This window comes from Perognathus longimembris, chromosome 2, assembly GCF_023159225.1.
Source record: "Perognathus longimembris pacificus isolate PPM17 chromosome 2, ASM2315922v1, whole genome shotgun sequence".
Lineage (NCBI taxonomy): Eukaryota > Metazoa > Chordata > Mammalia > Rodentia > Heteromyidae > Perognathus > Perognathus longimembris.
Genome location: NC_063162.1, coordinates 15,600,020 through 15,627,443, shown reverse-complemented (window position 1 = coordinate 15,627,443; position 27,424 = coordinate 15,600,020). Strand labels below are relative to the sequence as shown.

The window sequence follows — 27,424 nt, the reverse complement described above, 5'->3', positions numbered from 1 at the left end:
AGGATCATTTGATTGGTCAGGCAAAAATCTTCCTTTTGTAAATGCCAAGTCATCTGAATTACAAAACTAATCTGAATTACAAAGTCTCTTTACCTTTGCCATTGAATTCAACTCAATTTAGGGCAGCTACGCCAATAGTCACCAGTCCCATCCTCACTCAAAGGAAGTTTATCTAGGAAATGCTCAATAGTGGGAGAGATTTTTTTTTTGAGCCAGTATTGTGGCTTGAACTCAGGGTCTCATGTTCATTTAGCTTTTAACTTCAAGGCTGTGCGTTACCACCTGAGCCACACTAACATTTCTAGCCTATTTTTGCTGCCTAATTGATGATAAAAGTCCTTCTGATTTGTCTGTCAGGCTAGCTTCAAACCTCAATACTCAAAGCTCAGCCTTCTTAGTATCTAGAATTACAGGCATGAGGTACCAATGGCTAGTTTGGGGAGAGAAATTTTAAGAGTCATCTTGGAATTCTGCCTGCCACAGAAAGTGAAAGAAGAAAGTCAAATAAATATGAATGTGCTAATCAGCTTTTGGTCACTATAACCAATACTTGAAATAAATCAACAGTAGAGTATCAATGGTTATTTTGGCCGGTTGGCACACTGGTTTTGGAGAGCAATCCATCATGGTGGGAGCATGTGGCAAAGCCAAACAATGTGTCTCATGGCTCAGACTTGAAAGAGGAAGGGGGTGGGGGTTGGGGTCCCATCACTGTCTCCTTCAAGGGCATACCCCCATGACCTAAAGACCTTTCACCGCTTGAAGGTTGCACAAACTGCTACTTGTACCACTCAGAGGACCAAGGCTTTAACACACATGCCTTTAGGAAACATTCCAGTTGCAAAGGACAGCAAGGAGAGAAGAACATTTCAGGCATCACTTGAGCTATACCTGGTATCCTTCTTCACAGAAATTCAGATGAAAGAAAACAGAGAAGTCACATTTTGAGAGGTTGAATTGGGAGTCTTTATTGGAGAGGTAGCGACTGCAGTTGAACTCCTGTCTTAAGGATCTACAGCCCAGAATTGAGCTTGAACAAAGCTTTTAAAGACAAAAACCACATGTTTGAGGTAGAGATCCAAATCCAACAGAAACAGGTACCAGCAGAACTTTCTATCTAGGGAAGCAGCTCAGGGGATCACCTTAAACTTTCCATATTGGGAGGGGGGTATATGCCTCAAAATTTCCATATAGGACTGGTAGAGTGCTTGCCTCATATACACAAAGCCCTGGGTTCGATTACTCAGCACCACATATAGAGGAAAGGCCAGAAGTGGCACAGTGGCTCAAGTGGCAGAGTGCTAGCCTTGAGCAAAAAGAAGCCAGGGACAGTGCTCAAGCCCTGAGTCTAAGCGACAGGACTGGCAAAAAAAATTTTTTTTTCTATATAAGAGGATATTCAGAAGTGAGCAAATCAAACCACTCAGGGAGATAATCAGGATGAGCATTCTCCATACAGCATGACATCTACACAATGAGTGGCCTCTCTCACCTCCAGGATTTTCAGAGCTGGGTGGAAAGCCCCCTCCACCCAACCAGGCACCAGGGTGGCTGTGAGAATAAGGTGCTATTACTTAGATCCAGTCTCCTTATTTCACCTTAATGTGGCTAGGAAAGGAGGGTGTGAAGAGATGAGATCAAAGAGGTTAAAGCAAGCTGGACTGTTCATGACTTTGTGGGACTATTATTTCTCAACCTGTTGTAACGAAAACCTCCAAAAACGTAGGTATACATTTAAAATCCAATTTAAAACTACCAGTAGGTAATCTTAGAGTGTCCCAGACATGCAATTTCTAAACAAATCAGATAACACTCAAGGTTGCCACTAGAACCTGTTATTTTCAGACTGTGTAAGAGAAAAAGGGAGGCAAAGCGAATTTCTTTGTGGCGATTGTACGGACAGGTCTTCCTGGTAAAAGCTCCCGGGAGAGCAAAGATGACATGATCAGAACAAATTCAGTCCTTGTGGGGTTGCTGGACCACTCTAAGCCAGTGGGAGGCGCTCGATGACAAGTAAAAGTTCCCAGGGCCCGGGAGAACGGAGCCCAGGTTCCGCGTAGCTGACAACACAATTCCACCGGCGTCCGACAGGCAGTGTTTGCTCCGGTCGGCGTATTTGAACCGCTGGGGGAACCACGTGGTTGCCAGCCCGCAACGCCATTGGCCCGCAGCTCAATCCAGGCTTTGGCGCCCAATTTGCTATCCACCTTGTGGATGCTACCATTGGCCCGCACCATGGAAGGAGTGTGTCCCAACCCCGCGATCAGTACGTTTCCAAATGAGACTTCCAACTCATCGCCGGAAAAAAATAAGCGACAAACTTTATAACTAGACGCTCTCCAACGTAAAGGGCGCGAGGATGATTCTGACTCTGCCAAAAAGAGAGAACAGGCTCGGGATGGCCGCCCCTCCGTTCTGCGGGGGCCTTGGAATGGTTTCGTCCAGGAAGGTGGCTCCGCCCCCCGGCGCGTCGCCATTTTGTTTGGCTGGAGAGAGAGCGAGCGCGCGCGGTGGCTTGTGGGAGGGGTCTCTCCAGCGCTTCCCCCCACCCGGTCCGCCGGGCTGTTGCGGCGCGGCCTCCCCGGCCTGGGGCGCGGAGCCATGTACATAAAGCAGGTGAGGTCCGGTCGGAGCTTCGCTCCCTTCCCGGTCGGGTGACGTCCGGCCCCTGACGCGGAGGGGGGGGGGGGGGTAGGGCGAGGGGGGGGCTCGATCCCCGGCTCCTGCTCCTCCCCCGCGGGCTGAGCCTGGGGTGGGCTGGGGCTCCTGCGGGAAGGGAGGGGTCTCCCCTCGCTGCGCGCACACCCGACGTCCCCCCAGAACTGGGGCGCTTCTCGGCAGCTGGGGCTCCCCACCGGGCGCTCGGGCAGGAGGCGGGGTTTCCGGGAGGTGTGGAGGGGCGGGCGGCTGGCCTGCGCCCTGCCTTCCCGGGCCGCAGGGGTGCGGGCAGGGGGCGTGCGAGGGTGTGGGGGCGTGTGCGGAGGGAGGGCCGGCCGTAGGGTTGCGGGGAGCGGTGGGGAACCCGTGCACTGTATGTGTGTGTGGGGGGGGGGGATATGTGAGCCTGCGGACTCCTGCAGGCTCCTGCTGGGGGGGGGCCGGGAAACCTTTGCGGAGGAGGAGGGGTGAGGCTGCAGAAGGAGGGACGGGTTAGGTCTTCCTGAAGGCGGGTCCCTCCCCCCCCGCCCCCGCAGGCTATTTGCTTGTGATGCTTGCCGACCAAAACAAAAACAATGAGACCCCTAAGGTGTCTCCTCCCTCCGGGGCGCGGTGCCCGCCCCCCAGTCCTCCTCCTTCCCCCTTCCCCCCCCCCCCCCCCCCCCGCCGCTGGATTCCCTTGCTGGCCCGCCTCGGGTCCTCCTCCCTGGGAGATGTTTACTTCTGTGGAGACTTCTTCCCGCGCGAGTCGCATTCCCCCCACCCCCGCACCTCAGCCGGTGCATCCAGTTTGGGGCTGCTCTGTTCTGTCGGGCCTTTGAGGCGTTCCATGCTCCTTTGGAAAGTTGACTCTAGGCCTCCGTGGCCTTATAGTCTCCACAGCCGGGACCCTCTTGGTAGCCTGGTCTGTACCTCTAGTGTTGGCAGTCATTCTCGCTTTATACAGGGGGCTTCCTTTGGAGAGTTTCTTAGCAGATTGCTGCTTGTGGCTTGTAAAAGTCAGCCCTGCCCCTGCCTTGGCAGAGTTTCCGAAGGAAAGGATGGATTTCAGTGGATTGTTGGATCTTCACGTTCGAAAATGTAGTTAATTCTTCTTCTGTTTTCTATCTTGCATTAAATGAGAACCAAAAGAGAAGTGCCCCCTTCCAGGAAAAAAAACAACCCAACATATTGACTTGGAAGGTTTTACTTTTTGTGTGTGTTTTTGTTTATTAGGTGATTATCCAAGGGTTTCGAAGTTACAGAGATCAAACAATTGTAGATCCTTTCAGTTCAAAACATAATGTTATTGGTAAGTGTTCATGGTTTACTGGCTCAGATTCATAACTTACAGAGATGTACATTCTGTCCATCTGTACATAGGCTTAAGGAGACAGTAATTGTCTTTGAATGTCTAAGTAACTTTACAAATGTGTTTATGAAATTTGCACCGATGAACTGTTTATTTTGTAAATTTAGAATGCTTGAGTAACTCAATCGTGAATTATTTATTTGGGGGACTTGTGGGATAGCTCAGTGGTAGAAGTGCTTGCCTGGCATGTGCAAGGCCCTGGGTTTAGTCCCCTGGAAGGGAGAAAAGAGCTTTTCTTTTTTTTCTTCTTTTTTGCCAGTCCTGGGCTTGAACTCAGGGTCTGAGCATTGTCCCTGGCTTCTTTTTGCTCAAGGCTGGCACTCTGCCACTTGAGCCACAGCACCATTGCTGGCCTTTTCTATATATATATGTGGTGCTGAGGAATCGAACCCAGGGCTTCATGTATACCAGTCAAGCGCTCTTGTCAGTAGGCCACATTCTCAGCCCTTATTCATTTTTATTTGAGAACTTTTTGTATGTTTGAGGACTTGTGTGTGTGCTGGTCTTGGGCTTCAACCTTGGGCCTTATGCTATTGCTAGGTTTTTTTAGCTTTAGGCTGATACTACCATTTGAGTCACACCTCCACATGCAGGTTTTTGCTGCTTAGTTGGAGATGAGGGTAGTAAGATTTTTCTGGATTTATCTGCCCTGGTTGGCTACTTGATTCTTAGATTTCAGCTTCCTGAGGTGCATCTGGCTGAGAGTATGCTCGGGTTTTGTTTTGTTTTGTTTTTTCCCTCTTGCCAGTTCTGGGCTCAAACTTGGGGCGTCAGAACTACTGTCTCTGAGCTTCTTTTGCTAATAGTGCTGCTTCTGCTTTTTTCTGTTTATGTGATACTGAGGAATTGAACCCAGGGCTTCATGCATGCATGCATGGCAGCACTCTACTACACTACTAAGCCACATTCCTAGCCTGGGGGCATGTTTTAGTAGCTTTCAGTTTATAGTGAATGGTATTTATCTTAGCCTTTAAACTTGATATTTCACATCCTTATTTAAGATCATCTTTATTCACGAATTAAATAGCCAGATTTTGTTTTCCTTATCAGTGCCTCCAGGATGAACCTTGGCTGGAAAAGCATAAACCTTGGAGCATAACAGAATGTGGTCTGTGCTGGCCCTGGTTTCCTAGAAAAGAGAACAGGCAGGCTTTTGCCTGCTAATGACTTAGTAGTAGTAGGAGGTATATATAGTCTGTGGGTAAGAGTGAGGGCAGAGCTGGTCACCGCTTTATGAAGAAGACAGCTGGTTTGTGGTTATGTTGGAATTTCCAGATGGACTTTCGTGCCTTAAGGCAGATGGGAAAAGAATGGCAAGGGAATTGTCTGCTAGAGCCTGTCTTCATTGGTCAAAATTTACTACATAGAACATTAATTCCCATGTTTGGGAATGAGTTGCTCTGGTAAGTGAGTTAGAGCTTCCTCTGGGACTTCTCAGATCAGACTTGAATGCACCTTGAGAATAGGCTGAAACACCAAACACTTTAGAGGCAGCAATGCCCGGACTGGACAGGTGAATTGGGGATACATAAACAGGTATTCTGCTAGTTATTGTGTATATCTGTATCACCTTATTAAATGAAAATTGAAGCTAGGAGTTGGTGGATTACGCCTGTAATCCTAGCTACTCAGGAGGCTGAGATCTGAGGATTGTGATTCTTAGACAGATTCTTAGACAGTGTGGGCCGGAAAGTTGTGACTCTTATCTTGAATTAGCTGTAGCTGAAGTGGTAGAGTGCTAGCTTTTAGCAAAAACTCAGGGACAGCACCCTGCCTTGAGTTCAAATCTCCAAGACTGGCACAAAAAAGAAAATGAAAATTGACAGTATACTACATTTCCCATTCAGAATAAATGGAATATTTTAGGATTTTTTTTTTTTTTTTTTTTACTGGTACTGGGATTTGAACTCAGCCCAACTTGCTTGACTGGCTGGTGCCATTCTACTTAAGCCACACGTTTAGACTTTTTGTTGACTGCCATTGGGAATGGAGTCTTGCAGACTTTTTTACCTGGATTGGCTTTGAAATGTAATCTTGTGCAGACCTTAGCTTCCTAGGTAGCTAAGATTACAGACTTTTTTCTGTTGGGAAGATAGGGTGAAAAGGTATAGATAAGGTGATTACCATTAAATATTTAGCTATTAGAAGTTCTTCAACTGTAATCCCCTTTTTATTGTTAGAGCTGACAGAAATGTTTTCTGACATGCTGCCGAATATTTAAAGGCTGGATGAAATGAGTGCTGCTGATGCCGGGAAGACAGTGTTAGTGACACGATTTTGCTGTTAGACTGTCTTCTTTCCCAGGTATATTAGTTGCTAGGACAGCCATAATATGGTAGATACATTTCTCTTAGTTTTGGGGGCTAGAAGTCCATGATTAAAATACCAGCAGTACTGGGTCCTGGGGAGGCTTCTTCATGACCTTATCTAGCCCTGATTATATTCCTGAGGCCTTGACCCACCCATCCTCTCTCTGTCCCTCTTCACCCCTCTTGTATCCAGGGTGTGAACTTAGGACCTGGGTGCTGTCCTTAGCACTTTTGCTCAAAGCTGGCTCTTGGCCAGAGTCACAGTTCCAGCTTTCCCCTTTTTGGTGGTTAATTGAAGATAAGCGTCTCAGAGACTTTTCTGCCTAGGCTGGCTTTGAGCTGTAATCATCAGATTTCAGCTTCTTGAGTAGTTGACATGTGTGAGCCACTGGCCTTTGGAGTAGTATAACAATTTTAACACAGTTGCTCAAAGCTGACCCTCTACCACTTGAGCCATCGCTCTACTTCTGGATTTTTTTTAAAAAAAATTTTGGTGGTTAACCGGAGATATGAATCTCACTGGCTTTTCTGCCCAGGCTGGCTTTGAATCTCAATCCTCAGATCTCAGATTTCTGGGTTACTAGGATTATAGCCATGAGCCACCACTGCCTGGCTTTTTTCTTTATAGACCAGGCTGGCCTCAAACTCAAGCTCTTCCTGGGATTATAGGCATGTACCACTATGCCTAGCTCCGAATAACACTTGAATGTCTTCTTATTCAGCATGCTTTAACATTTCTAAATATTGTTTCACTTTATAGGAAATTTCACTTTTTTTCGATTACTTAGGATTATGATTTATGATTATGATTTAAACTTCATTTAATGATAAGTTATATCTCTAGCTTTTTATTTAGAAATAATTTCAGCTTTACAGAAAATGTGTCCCAATCAGAATAATACTGGGATAGTAAACTTCTTAAATGAAAAGATTTGACCCTCTTCATCTTTCTTCTCTTGGGGCCTCTGCCACAATGAAGGTCGAACTCTGCAGTTTCAGTGGGTGCAAGGTCTACCCCAGGTTTGGAAAGCACTATGCCAAGACCTATGAGAGGTTTTCCAATTTCCTAATGCAAAATTCGGGTCAGCCTTCCTTTCCAAGAGTAATCCTCGACAGGATAACTAGACTCTTGTCTACAGAAGAAAGCACAAAAAAGGGGCCATTGGAAGAAATTCAAAAGAAAAGAACCTGATGACATGCAGTTAGATTCCAAAGGGCCATCACTGGTGCATCTCTTGATATAATGGTCAAGAGGAATCAAAACCAGATGTTAGAAAGGCTTATCAAGTTAGAAGCCATCGGGACTGCCAGGGAAGCCAAAAAGGCTAAGCAAACATCCAAGAAGACAACGATGGCTGCTGCTGAGGCTCCCATAAAGGCCGCACCTAAGCAGAAGATTGTGAAGCCCCTTGAAAGCTGCTTCATAATTTGGTAGAGAGAGCAAGATTGGATAATAGAAGTGAGCTCCCAGCACCCAGCTCGAATCTTTTTTTTTTTTAATAGATCTTTATTTCAAATTCTAATCAGCCAATCTATTATCCAAACTACTTAGGAGGCTGGCAGTTAAAAGATGAAGGTTAGAAGCAGAAAAGTCCATTAGACTTCATCTCCAAAATAACCAAAGCAGGGCTGAACTTGGTGCTCAAGTGGTAGAGTTCCAGCAGAACAAGTGTGAGGCCCCGAGTTCAAGCCCCATACAAGAAAAAAATAATAATAAAAAGATTTGATATCCTTTCATGTATGAAAGTTATTGTATATGAATTATAGTAAAAAAAAACAACCTCAGATTGCCTACACTTTGGCTATTCTATGAATATATGTGACATTTATACATGTACATACATTTGATCATAAATAGTTTAACATGGGAAAGTTTGAGCTTAAATGATTAAGCATTTTAGAACGTTAGTCATACATGAATTTAATGTTAAAAATACGCAATTATGGTAGAATTTTACATCCATTGTCTTGATTACAAATTATGTATGCCATGTAGGATATGTGTTCCTGTTGAATTTATTTATTTATTGGCCAGTCCTGGGCCTTGGACTCAGGGCCTGAGCACTGTCCCTGGCTTCTTTTTGCTCAAGGCTAGCACTCTGCCATTTGAGCCACAGCACCACTTCTGGCCATTTTCTATATAAGTGGTGCTGGGGAATTGAACCCAGGGCTTCATGTATATGAGGCAAGCACTCTTGCCACTAGGCCATATTCCCAGCCCTCCTGTTGATTTGAAACCATTGGCAAAGAACAAAAGATTCAATCATAAATTGCCTTTAAAAAAATGACAAAGTCCACAAAAATTACTCATCTGGAAATTATAGATGTTTGCTTTATTGGTTTCTTTTTTATTGTTGGCTGTATTTAATTTCAAATACTAAGATATTGTGTTAGAAAATTGCAGCTAATGTTTTGAGCATATTTGATCATTTTAATTATACTGAGTTCTGTACAAAATAACTTGTGTTTTTTGAAATTTTTTAGTGGGCAGAAATGGATCTGGAAAAAGCAACTTTTTTTATGGTAAGTATTATTATTTTGTGCTGGTCCTGGGCTTGTATTCAGGGCCTCCGTGCTGTCCCTGAGCTTTTCCACTCAGGGCTAGCATCCTACCACTTGAGCCACCGCTCCACTTATGGGTTTTTTTGTGGTTAATTGGAGATACTCTTTGTATCACAGACTTTCTTACTCTGGCTGCATTAAACTGCAATCCTCAAATCTCATCCTCCTGAGTAGTTAGCATTATAGGTATGAGCCACCTGTATGTGGGTAATTTTTCTTTTTTCAATTCTAAATATATTAAGAGTTAGATAGTAAGGCATTTTGGCAAACTCATTAGTTTGCTGAGGTTATGTCTGCATAAAACCCAAGAAATTCTTCATACAGGGTATGGTTTAGTATATAGAGGTTAGGAGCTCAAGGGTCTGAGTATACTCATTGTAATCAATATCCTTTTAGATTATTCTCACTGTCTAAAGATGGCCATGTTGAGTAGTTGGGTTGTAAGGAGATAATATGTGTGAGGGAGCTTTTTCTTTTGGTGGTGGTCCTTGGGCTTGACTTCTTAGCCTATGTGCAGCCCTAGTGCCTGTGGGGACTGTGATTGGCTGCTGGATTTAACTGGTATGTGATTGATGATACCTTTGGGAACTGCTGGTTGGGTGTGAGTGACCTTCTGCAGTAATCCTGTCAGAATATAGGAGTTTGTGCTTATCTCAGTAATTCCTGTCATCTTAACTCAGTTACTGAACCTATTTACCTTAGTGCTTCCTGATGCCTGCCTCTTGGGATGTGCCCTTTTGTTTATTTGGCCATAATTCCCTTAAGCTAATCTAGAGGCAATCTGAACTCTACTATCTGTGCATAGTTGCGGGGAGATCTTCTGTTTTACTTTGTTGGTTAACCCATTCCTTACTTCTTGGTGCTATTAGATTGTTACTTATTTTATATTAAATAATTAAGTATGAGATATCACTGCATGGGCATTTTTTCATCGACCACCCTAGAACCAGCAGCCTGGGCACTGTCCCTGACCTTGTCATTTTTTTTTTCCTTCTCAAGGCTAATGCTCTACCACTTGATCTGTAGCTCCACTTTTAGAGGGGTTTTTTTTGGGGGGGGCGTGGTTTATTGGAGATGAGAGTGTTGAGGACTTTCCTGCCCAGGCTGGTTTTGAACTTTGATCCTCAGATTTAAACCTCCTACAAATATGAATCACCAGTTCCCGAGAATACTTTTCAAACTTGGGATTGGTATATAAGTACCATAAATACATGTATAAAACATGTAAATAAAATAAAATTATTAGTATTCTACTAGAAATGGTTCATCCTTCTATTTTTACCTTTTAAAACATTTTCTAAACCAGTCATTTTTATGAAGGCTAGCGAAGTATTAAAAGCTTGAGATTCAGTACTATTGTTAGTTTGGAGATAGTGAGCTTTGAAAATTCTCAAGATAAAAAAATATTTAAGTATGCTAGGCCTCTGTCAAATTCTTTGGGGAGTGAAACATTTTAATAGAATTAGATTTTGAAAAGGATTTAAAATTCATAGTCAAGCAGTGCTATGGAAAAGAGCATATACAGTAAGCATAAAGTCCTGTAGTACTGTGGAAAGAGCATATACAGTAATGTAAAGTCCTCTCTTCATTGCACACACACAAGGCCTCCTGGGTATCCTGAGGTGGTTGCAGTTGGGTAATGACAACAGAGCAGGTTGAAGAGGAACTGTGTTTCATACCCAGAGTGGAGTAAGGACAGTGTGAGCCCCACTCCTCCCAGTTGATTATGAGAGACAGTCTGTCGCCATCCCAAGCATATACCCTCATGTGTGACAGCTCCCCTTCCTCTACCATGCTCTCACTCTCAAAAAGGTGTCAGGTTTCTTGGGCAGATCTGGACTAAGAGAGCGGAGTAAAGAGGTCCCTATCTTAGCATAGTGGCCACTTCATTTATTTAGATACTCTGTAGAAGATAAGAGTATCTCCTTACAGAAGGTGAGGATGATTCAGGCAGTGCAATAGATGTAGAATTGGAAACAGTACCCTATACGTATTTCCTTAGCTTTGAGAAGTTGGGTCACAGCTATATCTCAGCTGGGGTGTCAGTAGAATTGTTTTCGGCTCCATTAGAATCTTCTGGGACCACAGTCAGGTGTCATGTGTTCTTTTTTTTTTTTTTTTTTGTCATGTGTTCTTGTATAGTGCATGAATATAGTGTTAGCCACTGGATACTTTATCAAGAGGTCTTTATCAAGAGGTCATTTAGGTCTTGTTGCTTCTTGTATGTACTTGAGTGTTTTCTATGAATGTATTTTCATAAAAACTTCTTAAAATTTTTATCATTTCCTCTCAATTAGTCTAAGTGGAAAAGTTTCCTCCATTTTGTCAATTACAGATTATTTATATGCAGTGTTTATTGTCTGATATACTATATTCTACTAAGATGTGAAAATTTATGTTACCATATCCACTCAGACCGAGTTAATAGTTATGTTCTTATATTCTAGCAATCCAGTTTGTCCTCAGTGATGAGTTTAGTCATCTTCGTCCGGAACAGCGACTGGCTTTGTTGCACGTGAGTGGAACATAACTGATATATATTTTTAAAAACACATTTTCAACCTTTATTCAAGTTTTAGATCCCTTGTGAACAGAACATAGTCTTACCTGTTTTTATTGTTATTATAAAGGTGATGTACAGAGGGGTTACATAAGTCAGGTAAAGAGCACATTTCCTGGTGCTGGGAATGTGGCTTAGCGCTAAGAGTGCTTGCCTAGTGAGCATGAAGCCCTGGGTTCGATTCTTCAGTACCACATAGACAGAAAAAGCCGGAAGTGGTACTATGGCTCAAGAGGTAAAGTGCTAGCCTTGAGGAAAAGGAAGCTAGGGACAGTGCTCAGGCCCTGAGTCCAAGCCCCAGGACTGGCAAAAAGAAGAACACATTCCTTTTTGGACAGTGTCACTCCTTCCCTCACTGTGTCCCAATTTTTCCCTCCTGTCCCCATTAGTCTTATCTCTTAATGAAACTTAGCCCGTTTAACAGTGCCAGCTCATTTATCAAGACTAATTTTTGTATAATGGTTGGAAGAAAGTTGCTGTATTTGCTTATAGATGGATATATCTTCCATATAAGTTGCTTTTATTTTGAGCTTTGTGTTACAAGCTGGCTTAGAACTCTAACTCAGGCTGACCTCAAACCCAAGATTCTCCTGCCTCCTTCCTGCTGCTAGAAAACAGGTGTCAGCTAGATCTAAACTTTAAAGGATGTAATCTGGCAAAGTTTGTTGAGGAGAAAAAAAGAGTTCCTACTTCCAGCTATGTCCTGCCTCCTAGAGCTGCTAGAATTGCCCAGAACAGCACCAACAGCTGGGGACCAGACCTTCAATACATGAGCCTTTGGGGGACATTTCATAGTCAAGCAGTAGCAATACCTAACTTGAACATCTCTATGTAGCTCTTAGTTTTTTATTCAGAATCAAAGACATTTATTTGATTTTTTTTTTTTTTTTGCCAGTCCTGGGGCTTGAACTCAGGGCCTGAGCACTGTCCCTGGCTTATTTTTGCTCAAGGCTAGCACTCTACCACTTGAGCTACAGCGCCACTTTCAGCTTTTTCTATATATGTGGTGCTGAGGAATCAAACCCAGGGCTTCATGTATACGAGGCAAGCACTTTACCACTAGGCCATATTCCCAGCTCCAAAGACATTTATTTGAGTTGTGTTTTCCAAATCTAATGTTTGATATTTTGTCATGAGAGGGATATATTCTAGACTGATAAAAATTTTTCTGCATTCAATTAGGCTTGTTACCGTGTACTAGACTTTACAAAAAGTGTTTGATCTGGGTAAAAATACAGTGTAAATGACAGATTTACCATTTTTCTCATATTTCAGGAGGGTACCGGTCCCCGTGTTATTTCTGCTTTTGTGGAAATTATTTTTGATAATTCAGACAACCGGTTACCAGTAAGTACTTGTTACTCTTTTCAGTAATAATTTTGAGAATTTTATTGATACAGGTAATTTAAAATACCATAATTTTGTTATTATTAAGGTGTTGTGCAGAGAAGGGTAAATCAGTTAGTGAGTGCATTTCTTTTTCTTTTTGGCCTGTTCTGGAACTTGAACTCAAGGCCTGGACACTGTCCCTGAGCCTCTTTGCACTCAAGGCTAGTCGCTCTACCACTTTGAGCCACAGGGCCACTTCTGGTTTTCTCATGGTTAATTGGAGGTAAGAGTCTCACAGACTTTCTTGCCCCAGCTGGTTTTGAACTGTGATCCTCAGATCTGATTAGCTAGGATTACAGGTATAAGCCACTGGTGCCTGACTTTATGAGTGCATTTCTTTTTGGACAATGTCACCCTTTGCTTTCCTCTAGTTTCCCCTCTTGTCCCTACCCACAAGTTGGATAGTTCATTTTCCACACAATGTCTACTGAGTACCATGCCTGCATTTGTTCCTCCTCTTTTTCTGCAGTCCCCAAAAGAACAAAACAACTAAACAATAAGAAACAAACACACACCCCAAAAAAACAAACGTTTCAATTTCCTATAATTTATTTAGATAAATAGTATTTTAAATGTTCAGAGATAATTACTTAGGCCTTTGGGTTCCTCCCTTAAGACTGTCTTTCTTTCGTCTCACTGTGTGTGTTGATGCCTATAGTCCTGTATAATTTACCATGCCCCAGTATATTTTAGAAGTAGCTTCCACATATGAGAAAAAAACATGTTCTGTTTGTCTCTCTGAGTATGGCTTACCTCACTTAACATGATTTGTTCTAGGTTCATTCCTTCTATGCCATTCAAATGGCATAATCTTATTCTTTCTAATGGATGAGTAAAATTTCATTGTGTATAAATGCCACATATTTTTGATCCATTCTTATATTGTAGGGCTGTTTCTATACTTTGGCTATTGTGAATAGTGCAGCAATGAACATGGATGTGCAAGTGTCTTTACAATAACCTGACTTATAATGTTCTGGGTAGATCTCAAGAGTGGTATAGCTGGTGGGTCATATGGAAAATCTATGTTTATTTTTTTGAGGAACTTTCAAACCGCCATCCAGTATAGTTGTACTAGTTGACATTCTATGTAAAAGTTGTAATTAATAATAACAAATGGGGTTTTATAAGCTGTCATGGAAAAGTGTCCTGAGTGTTTATACATCATCTTTGTTGAAATGATTGACATTTTAAGTAGTCATGGTCAAAGACTTTACACTGAATTCTTATCTGAAAAATATATATATATTTTTTTTTTTTGCCAGTCCTGGGCCTTGGACTCAGGGCCTGAGCACTGTCCCTGGCTTCTTCCCGCTCAAGGCTAGCACTCTGCCACTTGAGCCACAGCGCCACTTCTGGCCGTTTTCTGTATATGTGGTGCTGGGGAATTGAACCTAGGGCCTCGTGTATCCGGGCCAGGCACTCTTGCCACTAGGCCATATCCCCAGCCCCTGAAAAATATTATTAAATTAACTTTAGGCTTTTATATTTTTTCTCAGATTGATAAAGAGGAAGTTTCACTTCGGAGAGTTATTGGTGCCAAAAAAGATCAGTATTTCTTAGATAAGAAGATGGTCACGTAAGCATTTCTCTTTACATTTGTGCTTTACTTTTATATGAGGTATACTTGCTTCATATTCAGCAAATCTGTATTTAGAATGTGAGTGTGAAGTCAGAGGGGTGTCTGATGACAAGTGGTCTTATGACTGGTCTTTTTTTTTTTTTTTTTTTTTGGTGCTCGTGGGGCTTGAACTTGGGGTCTGGGTGCTGCCCCTCCCTGAGCTCTTGTTCAAGGCTAGCCCTCTACCACTTTGAGCCATAGCTCTACTTCCAGCTTTCTGATGGTTAATTGGAAATAAGAGTCTCATGGACTTTGCTGCCCAGGCTGGCTCTGAACTGCCATCCTCACATCTCAGCCTTCTGAGTAGCTAGGGTTATAGGCATGAGCCACCAGCACCTGGTATGACTAGTCTTTATTTCCTAGTGCTGTTTAATTCAGAAGCCAGTGTTCTTTCCTTAACAGTAGGCGTTTCACATTGTTTATCTGAAAATTATGTCAATGTTTATCAACAGGAAAAATGATGTGATGAACCTCCTTGAAAGTGCTGGTTTTTCTCGAAGCAATCCTTACTATATTGTTAAACAAGGAAAGGTAAAACAATTGTATGTCCTTTTTAATAAATTTAAAAAAATTCTTCCATTGAATTTAGTGTATTTCTAATTGTTAAGCTGGAACACAAATGGATCTGTCTTTTGTTTCTCTTGATTTGTTTTGTTCTGAAATTAGTTTTACATGGCCATAAAGTACTAAGGAGATCTCTTGTATATTAGGCTAGAACTATTTCAGCAGACTATCTGATGTAATGCATTATTTGGTGGAAGTTAAGATAATCATATTTAAGAATATTACCTAAATCCTTTAAAATCGCTTTGGGAAAAACTAATATTGTTTACTATTCAGTTTATCTTAGAATTAAAAAAGCTTATATAATGCTTTGTATAATTTTCCTTTCAAGTTACTTTTTAGCAGCTAAATCCTGCATGGTTATTCTGATTCCTCTCTTGCCTGTATCTAAGATAATTTCTTTTTTCAGGAGCTTATCTTTCAATAGGTATTTGTTTCTGTTTTGTTCTGGGAGCTCTTTGATGTGTAGACATTTGATAAAGCATAGTTTGTTAGCTCAGGGCCAGTTCTCTTATGTGAGAGTCAAGGAATAATCATTGACTTCAATTTTTTTAATAGGTGATAGCATTTTTTACTTTGAGTGATGCTTGTTAAGTTGCATGGCTCCTTGTGTTGTACCATCGACCCCTATTTAAAAGCATACTACTTTCAAAAATACTTGTACTATTGTAATTTTAAAATGTGTGTGCTAATCTTGAACTCAGGGCCTAGCTGTTTTGCTCAAAGCTGGCTTTGTACCACATGAGCCTCAGCTTTACTTCCAGCTTTTTGGTGGTTAATTGGAGATAAGAGTCTCATGGACTTTCATGCCCAGCTGGCTTTGAAAAATGATCCTCAGAATCTCAGCCTCCTGAGTAGCTGGGATTACAGGAGTGACCCATTAGTACCTGGCTCTTGTTATTGTTACTTAGTCAATGAGGGCTTTAGACAGGGCTTAGACAGTGGAGCTTTTCATTAAAACTGTACTATGTGACTAAGAAAAAATGAGTGTAGAGTACTCTGTTGGTTATAAGATGCTATTCTTCATAAAAGACACTGGTGAATGTTTTTATTTGGTAAATTCCATTTAAGTAAAAGAGAGAAGTGTTGATACATGTTGTTGACTAAATCAACGTGCTATAAAAACTTAGCATATGAACCATGTGTATTAAAAAATCCTTCAGGGCCTACAGTGTGTTTCAGTGGTAGAGGAAGTGGGTGCTTAACATGCAGTAGGCCCTGGGTTTCAGTCCCAGCACTACAGAAATAGAAAATTAAACACAGGGCATGATGGTGCAGGCCTGTAGTCTTAGTACTCAGGACAGGGAGGCATGAGGATCGAAGAGTTCCAGACCAGCATGGCTTACCTTGTCTGTAAAAGCCCTTCTTCCCCAAAGCTGGGGGCCAAGTGGCTTATACCTACAATCCTAAGTACTTAGAAGGCTGATATCTGGGAATCAAGGTTCGAAGCCAGCCCGGGCAGGAAAATTTGTGAGACTTTTATCTCCACTTAACCACCAAAAACCCAGAAGTGGAGCTGTGGCTCAAGTTGTAGAGTACTAGCTTTGGGCTAAAAAGCTCAGGGATAGTGCCCAGGCCCCTAGTTCAATTTCCAGGACTGGCACACGTGTGCGCGTACAAACACACACAAAATAGCCCCCCCCCAATTTTATTAAAACAATTTATTGGCATACACAAGAGAGTTTTGTTGTACAAGTACAAGAGAGTTTTGTTGTGCTACTTGTATACAGTGTATCCCATCAGCCTTATCCTTTCTCTTGGCTCTTCTCTATCCCTCAAGATAGAGTTTATTCATAGTTGCAGAGCAGTCTGCAGCTATGAAATGATCGTTTTTCTAAAAATTTTAGATCAACCAGATGGCAACAGCACCTGATTCTCAGAGACTTAAGCTATTAAGAGAAGTGGCTGGTACTAGGGTGTATGATGAAAGGAAAGAAGAAAGCATCTCCTTAATGAAAGAAACAGGTAAAATAATTGTGGTACTGCCCTTTTTGTTGCCATACCCCCTCCCCCCGCACAAAAAAAGATATCTGTTCTTAGAAATACTTCATATGAGTTTTTGGTATTGAATGGAGAGAAAATTAGTATGAGGCAGTTTAAGTTTTGAGATTTCCAATAATTTATCTCTTTGGGGCTTTTATAAGCCAACTGCTTTTGATTCTAGTTTACTCATTATTAGGACAACAAATCTGGATGCATTGGTCTCCCCTCCAAACTGGAGTATCAGTTGGTATTAGGTTTTAAATTGTTTAGAAACAAGTAGATACAAAACTTAGAACTTGGAGTGTTAGCTAGGACATTATGAAAATTCTGCTCCGCTTTTCAAGTGCTCTGACATATGGTGGCTTAGATTAGGATGCTCCTAGGTTCATACCGTACTGCTAAGAGTAAATTGACATCATGGCTTTTTCTGATCTTTCTGTCCCAGAGCTCCCTGTCTGTAAAGTCCGGTTGTGGAGATTGTAACTGTGAACAGCACAGTTGGTGTCAACTGTATGGTGGCTGGAGATAATGCCATCCGTGATGAGAACTGAGAATTAGTGGAGAACTAGTGCAGTTAGCTTGGGGAGTTTGTTTTTAATGTTGTGAGAAGGCACATTGACCTTTAAAAGGAAACTTAAAGAAGGTCCTCAGCACATGTAATAATAGTAATCAATAATACTATGTGTAAATTAGTTCTCCTATGCTTTCTCATTAAAAAGCCTCTTAACTGCCAGTGCAATATCTTAGATTTGGTTACCACATGATACCAAACATACTGTAGTTCTTTGTGCATGTGTGTAAGTGTGTGCAAGTTGTTACTGGGGCTTGAACTTAGGGCCTTGTGCTTGTTTGGATTTTTTGCTCAAGGCACTTTGCTATTTGAGCCACACTTTCACTTCAGCTTTTTTTGGTGGCTAATTGGAGAAGAGTCTCAGATTTCTCTGCCTACGCTGGCTTTGAACCTGAATCCTCAGCTCTCAGTCTCCTGAGTAGCTAGGAATACAAGTGTGAGCCATTGGCACCTGGCAATGCTATAGTTCTTAAGAGTAATTTAATTCATGGTGTATTTGAGACGTGATCGTACATGAAAATTTTATCCAACTCTTCTAACTCTTCCCTGTTTTTGTTTTGTTTTTAAAGAGGGCAAGCGGGAAAAAATCAACGAGCTGTTAAAGTACATTGAAGAGAGATTACATACTTTAGAGGAAGAAAAGGAAGAACTTGCTCAGTATCAGAAATGGGATAAAATGAGGCGAGCCCTGGAATATACCATTTACAATCAGGAGCTTAATGAAACCCGAGCTAAACTTGATGAGGTGAAATTCTTAAATTGATTTTATTTTATGAATGTGTTCAGCCATCACTTTTAAGTGATTTATTTTTGAGTCAGCATTTTATTGTGTAGCTTAGCCTACCAGGCTGGGATAAAAGTCAATATCCTCCTGTCTCTGCCTCCAGATTGGAGTGTCAGGTTGCACCATCACTCCTGGCTAAAATCTTACAGATTTGTCACCAGCTTTCTTCTGAAGAAAAATGCTCACAGCCGTATTGTCCTTGTTCTAGTTGTATTTGCAGTGTAGTGAGATGAAAGAAAACCAGCCAAGAGGAAAGAGGAAACTTTCTCCCTTTAAAAGCTTCCTTTATGAGTTTTCTTACAGGCATTTTAGACTGTATTTTGTAAGTTAACATTGCTGACATATTACATGAAAATTTGTTTTAGGAATTTCTTTCTGGCAGTTCTGAGGTTTGCACTCAGGGCCTCATTGTGCTTGCCAGGCATGTGTTTCATCCCAGCTGATAATCCCTGGAGAATTTAAAGAAGACATGGGGTGCTTTTGCTTTTGTTTGTTTGTTTCCTTTGATTGTACCAGGATTGAAGCCTCAGCTGGCCTCAAACTAATTTTTCTAGTTTCCACCTCTTGAGTAGCTAGGATTACAGGTGTGTAACACCATGTCTGACATTGTAAAATATTTTAAGTGAATGGTGACCATTGGTTTGTTTTGGCTGTAAAAGAAATTTTACTCAAAAAAATAGTTAAAAAATGAGTCTGAAGTGATAGACTTTTTTTCCACCCCCATCCAGCTTTCTGCTAAGCGAGAAACCAGTGGAGAAAAATCCAGACAATTAAGAGATGCTCAGCAGGATGCAAGAGATAAAATGGAGGTGAGAGTGGAAACAGGGTTTGGGTTTATTTCTATTTTTGACCATAGTAAATGCCTTTGTACTTGAATTATTATCACAAGAGGGAGTCAGATTCAGAACTGGAAAGATAAAGTCATACTAAAAGCTTACATGAAAGAGAAGACAATTAATGGTGTCGCCGTTCTGCCATGGGACCTGATTGTGTGACTCATTTTCTGTTTGATCCTTTGTAAATAGGACATTGAGCGCCAGGTTAGAGAATTGAAAACAAAAATTTCAGCTATGAAAGAAGAAAAGGAACAGCTCAGTGCCGAAAGACAAGAGCAGATTAAACAGAGGACTAAGTTGGAGCTTAAAGCCAAGGATTTACAAGATGAATTGGCAGGCAATAGTGAACAACGGGTAAGTTCAGATGCTAAAATGACAGAGAGTGTTGACGTGAATCAGAGCAATAGAAGAGTCCTTTTTCTGACCCTGTGCATGCTTGGATTTCTTTATAAAAGCTTAGCTATGTTAATTTATAGAGAAGTAGCAACTTTAACCTCATTATTTTTTACATTAAAAGAAATTGTTTTATGTCAGTGTTTTTCTAATGGATTATTATAAGAAAACTTTTATTTTTGCTGTGCTGGGTTTTTTTGTTGTTGTTGTTAGTTGTGGGGCTTGAATGCAGGGCCTGGGCACTGTCCCTGAGCTTTTCTGTTCAAGGCCAGTGCTCTACCACTTTTGTGTGTGTGTTTTTTTGGGTTTTTTTTTTTGTGGTGTTTAGTATATTTAGAATTGTGCAAACATCACATCTATCTCAATCTTAATTTTTGTCACACAATAAAAAAATCTAAACCTACTCACAATCACTCCCTGTTTTCTTCTCTAAGCTCCAGGCAACCATTAAATTACTTTTTTCTTTTTAGTTTAATTAATTTTTTTTTTTTTTTTTTTTTTTTTTTTTTTTTTTTTTTGCCAGTCCTGGGCCTTGGACTCAGGGCCTGAGCACTGTCCCTGGCTTCTTTTTGCTCAAGGCTAGCACTCTGCCACTTGAGCCACAGCGCCACTTCTGGCCATTTTCTGTATATGTGGTGCTGGGGAATTGAACCCAGGGCCTACATGTATAGGAGGCAAGCACTCTTGCCACTAGGCCATATCCCCAGCCCGAACACAAATTATTTTGACAAGGTGTTGTGCAAAAAGGGTGCAGTTTGTGTTTTCTTTTGTAGGTTGTGAGGCTTGAACTTGGGGCCTGGGCGCTGTCCCTGAGCTCTTTTGCTCAAGGTTACCACTCTACCACTTTGAGCCACAACTCCACTTCCTGCTCTACCACTTTTAAGCCACAGTACCACTTCTGATTTTTGGGTGGTTAATTGTAGATAAGAACCTCACAGGGCTGGGGATATGGCCTATTGGCAAGAGTGCTTGCCTCGTATACATGAGGCCCTGGGTTCAATTCCCCAGTACCACATATACAGAAAATGGCCAGAAGTGGCGCTGGCACTGTGGCTCAAGTGGCAGAGTGCTAGCCTTGAGCAAAAAGAAGCCAGGGACAGTGCTCAGGCCCTGAATCCAAGCCCCAGGACTGGCCAAAAAAAAAAAAAAAAAAAAAAGAACCTCACAGTCTTTCCTACCTGGACTGGCTTCCAACCATGTTCCTTGGATCTCAGCCTCCTGAATAGCTAGGGTTACAGGTGTGAGCCACCAGCACCTGGCTTATGAGCCAGGTTCTTGAGCATGCTGGACAAGCACTTTGCCACTGAGCTGCACCTGCAGTCTGAGTGGGAGAAGACATCTTTTGCTTAGGTGTATAAATTAAGCAAAAGGTTTAAGCAATTGACTCTTCTTTTGCTTTTATTTGCAGAAACGTTTGTTAAAAGAGAGGCAGAAGCTGCTTGAAAAAATAGAAGAAAAGCAGAAAGAACTGGCAGAAACAGAACCTAAATTCAACAGTGTAAAAGAAAAAGAAGAGCGAGGAATTGCTAGGTCTGGGAATTTTCACTAATACTATGTGATATTTCTATAAAATGTCCAAAGCTGGGGATATGGCCTAGTGGCAAGAGTGCTTGCCTCATATAAAATGTCCAGTTGTGGGTTAAGGCATTGGCCTGGTAACTAAGGGTAAAAGTTAAATGCTCACTTCAACAGCCAGAGTTCCACAGCTGCCATGAGTCAACCTTTTTTTCAACCAGAGTTTAAATTCCAAAGGGCCTCACATTTGTGCTTTCTCAGTTTGTTTGCTCATAGCTGGCCCTCTACCATTTGAGCCATGTCTCCAGCCCAACTTTTTTCTGGTTAATTGGAGATAGACTCTCATGGACTTTAATGCCTGGGCTATCTTTGAGCTGTGAGCCTCCAGCTGTAAGCTTCCTAAGTAGTTTGGATTATAAGCCTGAGCCATTGATTGCTTTTTTTTTTTTTTTTTTTTTTTTTTTTGAGTTTTGGGGACAGGGCCTCACTGTAGTTTAAGCTGGCCTGGAATGTAAAGTCCTAGCTCATGAGTGGTGAGGTTACAGATGTATACGGCTATGCCTGACATAGTCATGTGCTTTTGTAAATACTGCTTTCATTACAACTACTAGAAAGCTCTTGACATTATTTTACTTTAAACTAGATATTATAGAATCTGTAATTTGGACTTACCAGTGTTTGCTGGTTTCAACTCAGGGCTTTTTTTTTTTTTTGGCCAGTCCTGGGCCTTGGACTCAGGGCCTGAGCCCTTTCCCTGGCTTCTTCCCGCTCAAAGCTAGCACTCTGCCACTTGAGCCACAGCGCCGCTTCTGGCCGTTTTCTGTATATGTGGTGCTGGGGAATCGAACCTAGGGCCTCGTGTATCCGAGGCAGGCACTCTTGCCACTAGGCTATATCCCCAGCCCCGGCTTTTTTTTTTTTTGCCAACTCTTTTACTCAAGGCTGGCTAACCCTCTATTACTTGAACCACAGCTCCACTTCCAACTCTTTGTTGGTTACTTAGAGATGAGTCTTGGGGCTGGGAATGTGGCCTAGTGGTAGAGTGCTTATGCACCATGCCTGAAGCCCTGGGTTCAATTCCTCAGCCCCATGTATACAGGGAAAAAAAGCCAGAAGTGGTGCTGTGGCTCAAGTCGTGGACAGTGCTCAGGCCCTGATTTTGGCCCAGGACTGGCCAAAAGAAAAAAAAAAGAGAGATGAGTTTCATCGACTTTACTGTCCCAGCTGGCTTAAACTCTTGATCCTTAGATACTAGCCTCTTGAGTAGCTAGGACTACAGGTGTGCACCTGGTTTACATTACTTTTTTTTTTCTTCATGTTTAGTGAGTGCTCTGCCCTGAGCCACACTCTCACTTTTTTTTTTTTTTTTAAATGGGGCTTGAACTCTGGGCCTGGGTACTGTCCCTCAGCTCAAGGTTAGTGCTCTACTGCTTGAGTCACAGTGCCACTTCTGGTTTTCTGATGGTTGATTGGAGATACGAGTCTCATGGACTTTCCTGCCTGGGCTGGCTTTGAACCACAATCCTCAGATCTTAACCTCCTGAGTAGCTAGGATGGCAGGCGTGAGCCACCAGCACCAGGCCCTCAACTCTTTTTATTGTTTTTACACCACTTTATATTTGTTTCAGTGAACTTGCCTGTTTATATCTTCTTTGCCCATTTTCTTTTCCCCTGAAAGTTTTCCCCCTTCACTATTCTATTTTATATAATCTGGATATTGGTATTCCATATAGTGTATTTTATTTTGTATCTTTAGAATGTATAAAGTATAGTTGGAGCAGTTGTAAAGGTATTTTTGTAATGGCACATTAAAATGGTTTCTGTGTACAGTTGATGTTTGCAGTTGTTGTTTTCAACACCTTTTTTTCCTATCTACTATAGGTTGGCTCAAGCTACCCAGGAAAGGACAGACCTTTATGCAAAGCAGGGTCGAGGAAGCCAGTTTACATCAAAAGAAGAAAGGGATAAGTGGATAAAGAAGGAGCTCAAGTCTTTAGATCAAGCTATTAATGACAAGAAGAGACAGATTGCTGCTATACATAAGGATTTGGAGGATACTGAGGCAAATAAAGAGAAAAATCTGGAGCAGTATAATGTAAGAACTCTTATAATGGCCTTGTGAAGATCTTTTAGAGGAGATAAATCTAGTGTTTCAATTTTATATATTATTTTAAGCGATTGTTTGTTCTTAGAATGTACAAAACATACTTATTTAGAGGAGGACAGCACAATTTAGTGTGTGTATGGCATCCTTTTAAAAATAAAATCAGTCCCAGGCCTTGAAGTTGGCCTGGGCACTGACCTTGAGCTTTTTGCTCAAGGCTAGCACCCTACCAGTTGAGCCACAGCACCACTTCCTGTGTTTGCTAAGTTTATTGGATACAAGAGTCTCATGGACTTTCCTTCTCAGGCTGGCTTCGAACTATGATCCTGAAATCTCAGCCTCCTAAGTGTCTAGGATTATAGGAGCAAACCACCGGTTCCCTGCTTCTTTTGGGCACTTGTGGTGCTCTCAAGGGCCTAGGTGCTGTCCCAGAGCTCTTTTGCTGAAGACTTGCACTCTACCACTTTGAGCCACGGCTTAACTGCCGGTTTTGGGTAATTGGAAATAAGAGTCTCACAGAGACTTTTCTGCCCAGGCTGGCTTCAAAACGTGACGCTCAGATCTCAGCCTCCTGAGTTAGCTAGTCCTTTTTCTTGTAAGGATTTTTTTGTTCATGTCACTGAGTGTTCATACAGAATATATTTAAAATACTTTTTTTGTGTGTGTGAATTACTAAAGAGTGCCTTGTCTTTTCTTAATTTTAACATGATATATGTGTCTAAGACAACTTGATAATATGTAGTAACTTAGAATTTTTTTCTCCGTTTTTATAGAAGTGAGCACTTGTGAAGATGAAATGAACCATTTTTTTTCTGGCTAGAGATGGTTGTTGTAGCAGTAATGGAATTATGTAAAAACAGTTGCTTCTTGATATAATCTTGAATTAATTTTTCCACAGTATATTTGTAACACCTATTGAATGAAAAATGAAATGTCTTTTTGGTGGTTTTGTTTCATTATGTGGAATAATTTCCATATACCTATTAAACTAAGTTTATGTTGGCCCTAGGAAGTGCTATGGAGAAGAAACTGGTAGATAGTTCCCATGTAAACTACAGTATAATAAATGTTTCATGGATTTGTCCTAAGTGGGTTTTCTCTTCTAAAATTCCAGGGCCTCGTATTGTACAAAGGACTATTATTCTAGGGTAGTTCATTTTGTGTTTTATTTGCCTAAGGCCACTTCCAAAAATCAAAATCGGATTTTTCAGTAGTTCATTGAGGTAAAAGAAGTTGGACATATTTAAAATATCATTTGATGCATTTTGTCAAACATGCACATAAATCTATCACCACAGTTATAATGAATGACCTCCTTCAGATGTTTGATTATCACTTGGTGATGTCTTCCCCTCTTTCCTTCTGCCCCTCCCTTGTTTTCAGCCGGTGGCCTCCTTTGTTTTGCTATGGATTGAGTTGGTGAAATTGAATTTTAAATTGCAATTGTTTTTATTCCACAGAAACTGGATCAAGATCTCAATGAAGTCAAAGCCCGAGTAGAAGAACTGGACAGAAAATATTATGAAGTAAAAAATAAGAAAGATGAATTACAAAGTGAAAGAAAGTTAGTGACTGACTAAAATACATTATGTGGTTCTTACAAACTGTTCAAACTTGATTTCAGTATTTTATTCTGAAGTCCCTCTTGCATGTTTAAAATTAAAAGTCTCCTAATTTTTATTGATTAGTTACTTGTGGAGAGAGGAGAATGCAGAACAGCAAGCACTTGCTGCTAAAAGAGAGGACCTTGAGAAGAAGCAGCAGCTCCTTCGAGCAGCCACAGGAAAGGTGGGCAGCTTCTTCTACCTGAGTTATGGAATCAGTCATCATTGCCCAAGAATTCACTAGCTTTCAAATTGTAGTTCCAGTAATAGGAGAGTAAAGTCCAAAATAGTTGGATTGTTTAAGCATCTCTACTATCACCCATGGTATTCAGGGTTTTTTTTTTTGTTTGGTACTGGTATTGGGGCTTGAACTCAAGATCTGGGTGCTGTTCTTTAGCTTGTGGACTTTCTTGCCTGGGCTGGGCTTAAACCCTGATCCTCAGATCTCAGCCTCTTGAGTAGTTAGTACAGGCGTGAGCTACCTGTGCCTGGCTATTATTATTATTATCACTGCTACTTCTCTTTTTGGTGCATGTTATTTACTTTTATGATGCAGAGTCTCAGAATGTAGCCAATGTTGGCATGGAACTCATAATCTTACTGCCTCAGCCTCCTGAGTGCTGAGGCTTCAGGCTTACACTCCTGTTCTTGCTTCCTGTCTGTGTTTAACGTTAGCACAGTGTCAGGTCTAAGTGGCTTATTTCAAGATGATTTGTTTGTTGGAGAGTATGTTTAAGACTCTGGTTTAGGGCTGGGGATATAGCCTCGGATACACGAGGCCCTAGGTTCGATTCCCCAGCACCACATATACAGAAAACGGCCAGAAGCGGCGCTGTGGCTCAAGTGGCAGAGTGCTAGCCTTGAGCGGGAAGGAGCCAGGGACAGTGCTCAGGCCCTGAGTCCAAGGCCCAGGACTGGCAAAAAAAAAAAAAAAAAAGACTGGTTTATATTTAAATGTCTGGCGTAATGTGCTTTTTGTTTATTTGTGACTGGCTCCTTTAGGGAGCCCAAGCTGTCTATCAGAGCTTACAATTTTGCCTTAGCCTCCGAAGTACTAGGATTAGAGGCATGGGCCACCAAGCCCAGCCAGTGCACTCATTCCTTAGCCAGCTGGAGTGATCTTACTCTTTTCATTGAACAATTTACAGGCTATCCTAAATGGAATAGACAGTATAAACAAAGTGCTGGACCACTTTCGTCGGAAAGGAATAAACCAGCATGTTCAGAACGGCTATCATGGCATTGTGATGAACAACTTTGAATGTGAGCCCGCCTTCTACACGTGTGTAGAGGTTACTGCTGGGAACAGGTGAGATTGTTTGCTTGATTATAGAGCTTTTAAGGGGAAAGAGGGAGTAAGAATCTTAAAAAAAAAAAAAAACTTTTAAAAAGTTTAGTACAATTTGTCACCTTTTATCTTCAGTTCTATATTTATTTATTTAGCCAGGCCCAGGGCTTGAACTCAGGGCCTGAACACCATCTCTGGCTTGGCTCTGCCAATTTGAGCCATAGCGCCCCTTCTGGCCTTTTCTATATACTGTGGTGTTGAGGAATCGAACCTAGGGCTTCATGTATACGAGGCAAGCACTCTTGCCACTAGGCCATATTCCCAGCCCCCGGCTAATTTTTTAATTAAAGAATTATACGCTGGGAATGTGCCCTGGAGCTAGAATGCTTGCCTAGCATGCACAAAGCCCTGTGTTCGATTCCTCAGCACCACATAAACAGAAAAAGCCAGAAGTGGCACTGTGGCTCGAGGTAGAGCAAAAAGAAGCCAGGGACAGTGCTCAAGCTCTGAGTCTAAGCCTCAGGACTGGCAAAAGTAAAATAAAAAATTAGGTGCTAAGTATTACTAATTGTAGAAACTAGAATTTCTCTGTTTAGGACTCTAATTCATCAATTGGAATTTGATTTTTTTGAGGGATGCACACTGGAGTTTAAATAAACTCAGGGTATTGTGCTTGCTACACAGGTACTCTACCATTTGAGCCACACCTTCAGCTCTTTGATTTTTTCTTTAAAATCAGTTGTAGGGCTTGAATTCAGGGCCTAGGTACTGTCTCTGAGCTTTTGTGCTCAAGGCTAGTGCTCTATCATTTGAACCACAGCTCCAGTTCTGGTTTTCTGGTGGTTAATTGGAGATAAGAGTCTCATGGACTCTCCTGCCCAGCTGGCTTTGAACTGCAGTCCTCAGATTTCAGCCTTCTGAATAGCTAGGATTACGGGCATAAGCTACCAGTGCCCAGCTGATCTGGTTATTTTTGAGATGGATTCTCAATTTTTGCTCATCTGGTTGGGGCCATGATCTTTTCTATATTTCTTGCTATAATAGGAACAGGTGTATGCTACCACACACAGCTGTTCGTCGAAATGGGATCTTGAGAACATTATCTAGGTTGTCCTAGAACTGTTATCCTTTCAAACCTCATTTCCTTCTGAGTAGCTAGGATTACAGGCAAGAGCATGTAGTTAAGATAATAGATGTGACTAACCATTTTGTTGCTGTTGGAATTGTCTAAGTGGTTTTTATTTCCTCATACAGATTGGATTTTTTAGGAAAAAATGTGAATTGTTTGAAGTTTAAATATTTATACCACTAGTAATAAAGATGTTTTCCATT

At 41.6% G+C, this 27,424-nt stretch overlaps 1 protein-coding gene and 1 pseudogene across 1 annotated transcript in view; both read left to right on the top strand.

The window, feature by feature from the left end:
- Positions 1 to 2,469: 2,469 nt before the first annotated feature.
- Smc3 (structural maintenance of chromosomes 3) overlaps positions 2,470 to 27,424 on the top strand; it is a 41,881-nt gene continuing 16,926 nt past the window's right edge. The window contains exons 1-16 of the mRNA XM_048338279.1: positions 2,470 to 2,616; positions 3,874 to 3,949; positions 8,803 to 8,841; positions 11,328 to 11,395; positions 12,716 to 12,787; positions 14,329 to 14,408; positions 14,903 to 14,981; positions 16,862 to 16,979; positions 18,138 to 18,313; positions 19,081 to 19,161; positions 19,378 to 19,542; positions 20,990 to 21,111; positions 22,978 to 23,191; positions 24,661 to 24,764; positions 24,889 to 24,988; positions 25,953 to 26,113. Coding sequence (XP_048194236.1) covers positions 2,602 to 2,616; positions 3,874 to 3,949; positions 8,803 to 8,841; positions 11,328 to 11,395; positions 12,716 to 12,787; positions 14,329 to 14,408; positions 14,903 to 14,981; positions 16,862 to 16,979; positions 18,138 to 18,313; positions 19,081 to 19,161; positions 19,378 to 19,542; positions 20,990 to 21,111; positions 22,978 to 23,191; positions 24,661 to 24,764; positions 24,889 to 24,988; positions 25,953 to 26,113 — 1,670 coding nt within the window. The 5' untranslated portion in view covers positions 2,470 to 2,601. The remainder of the gene's footprint in view (positions 2,617 to 3,873; positions 3,950 to 8,802; positions 8,842 to 11,327; positions 11,396 to 12,715; positions 12,788 to 14,328; positions 14,409 to 14,902; positions 14,982 to 16,861; positions 16,980 to 18,137; positions 18,314 to 19,080; positions 19,162 to 19,377; positions 19,543 to 20,989; positions 21,112 to 22,977; positions 23,192 to 24,660; positions 24,765 to 24,888; positions 24,989 to 25,952; positions 26,114 to 27,424) is intronic.
- LOC125346069 lies at positions 6,894 to 8,263 on the top strand (annotated as a pseudogene).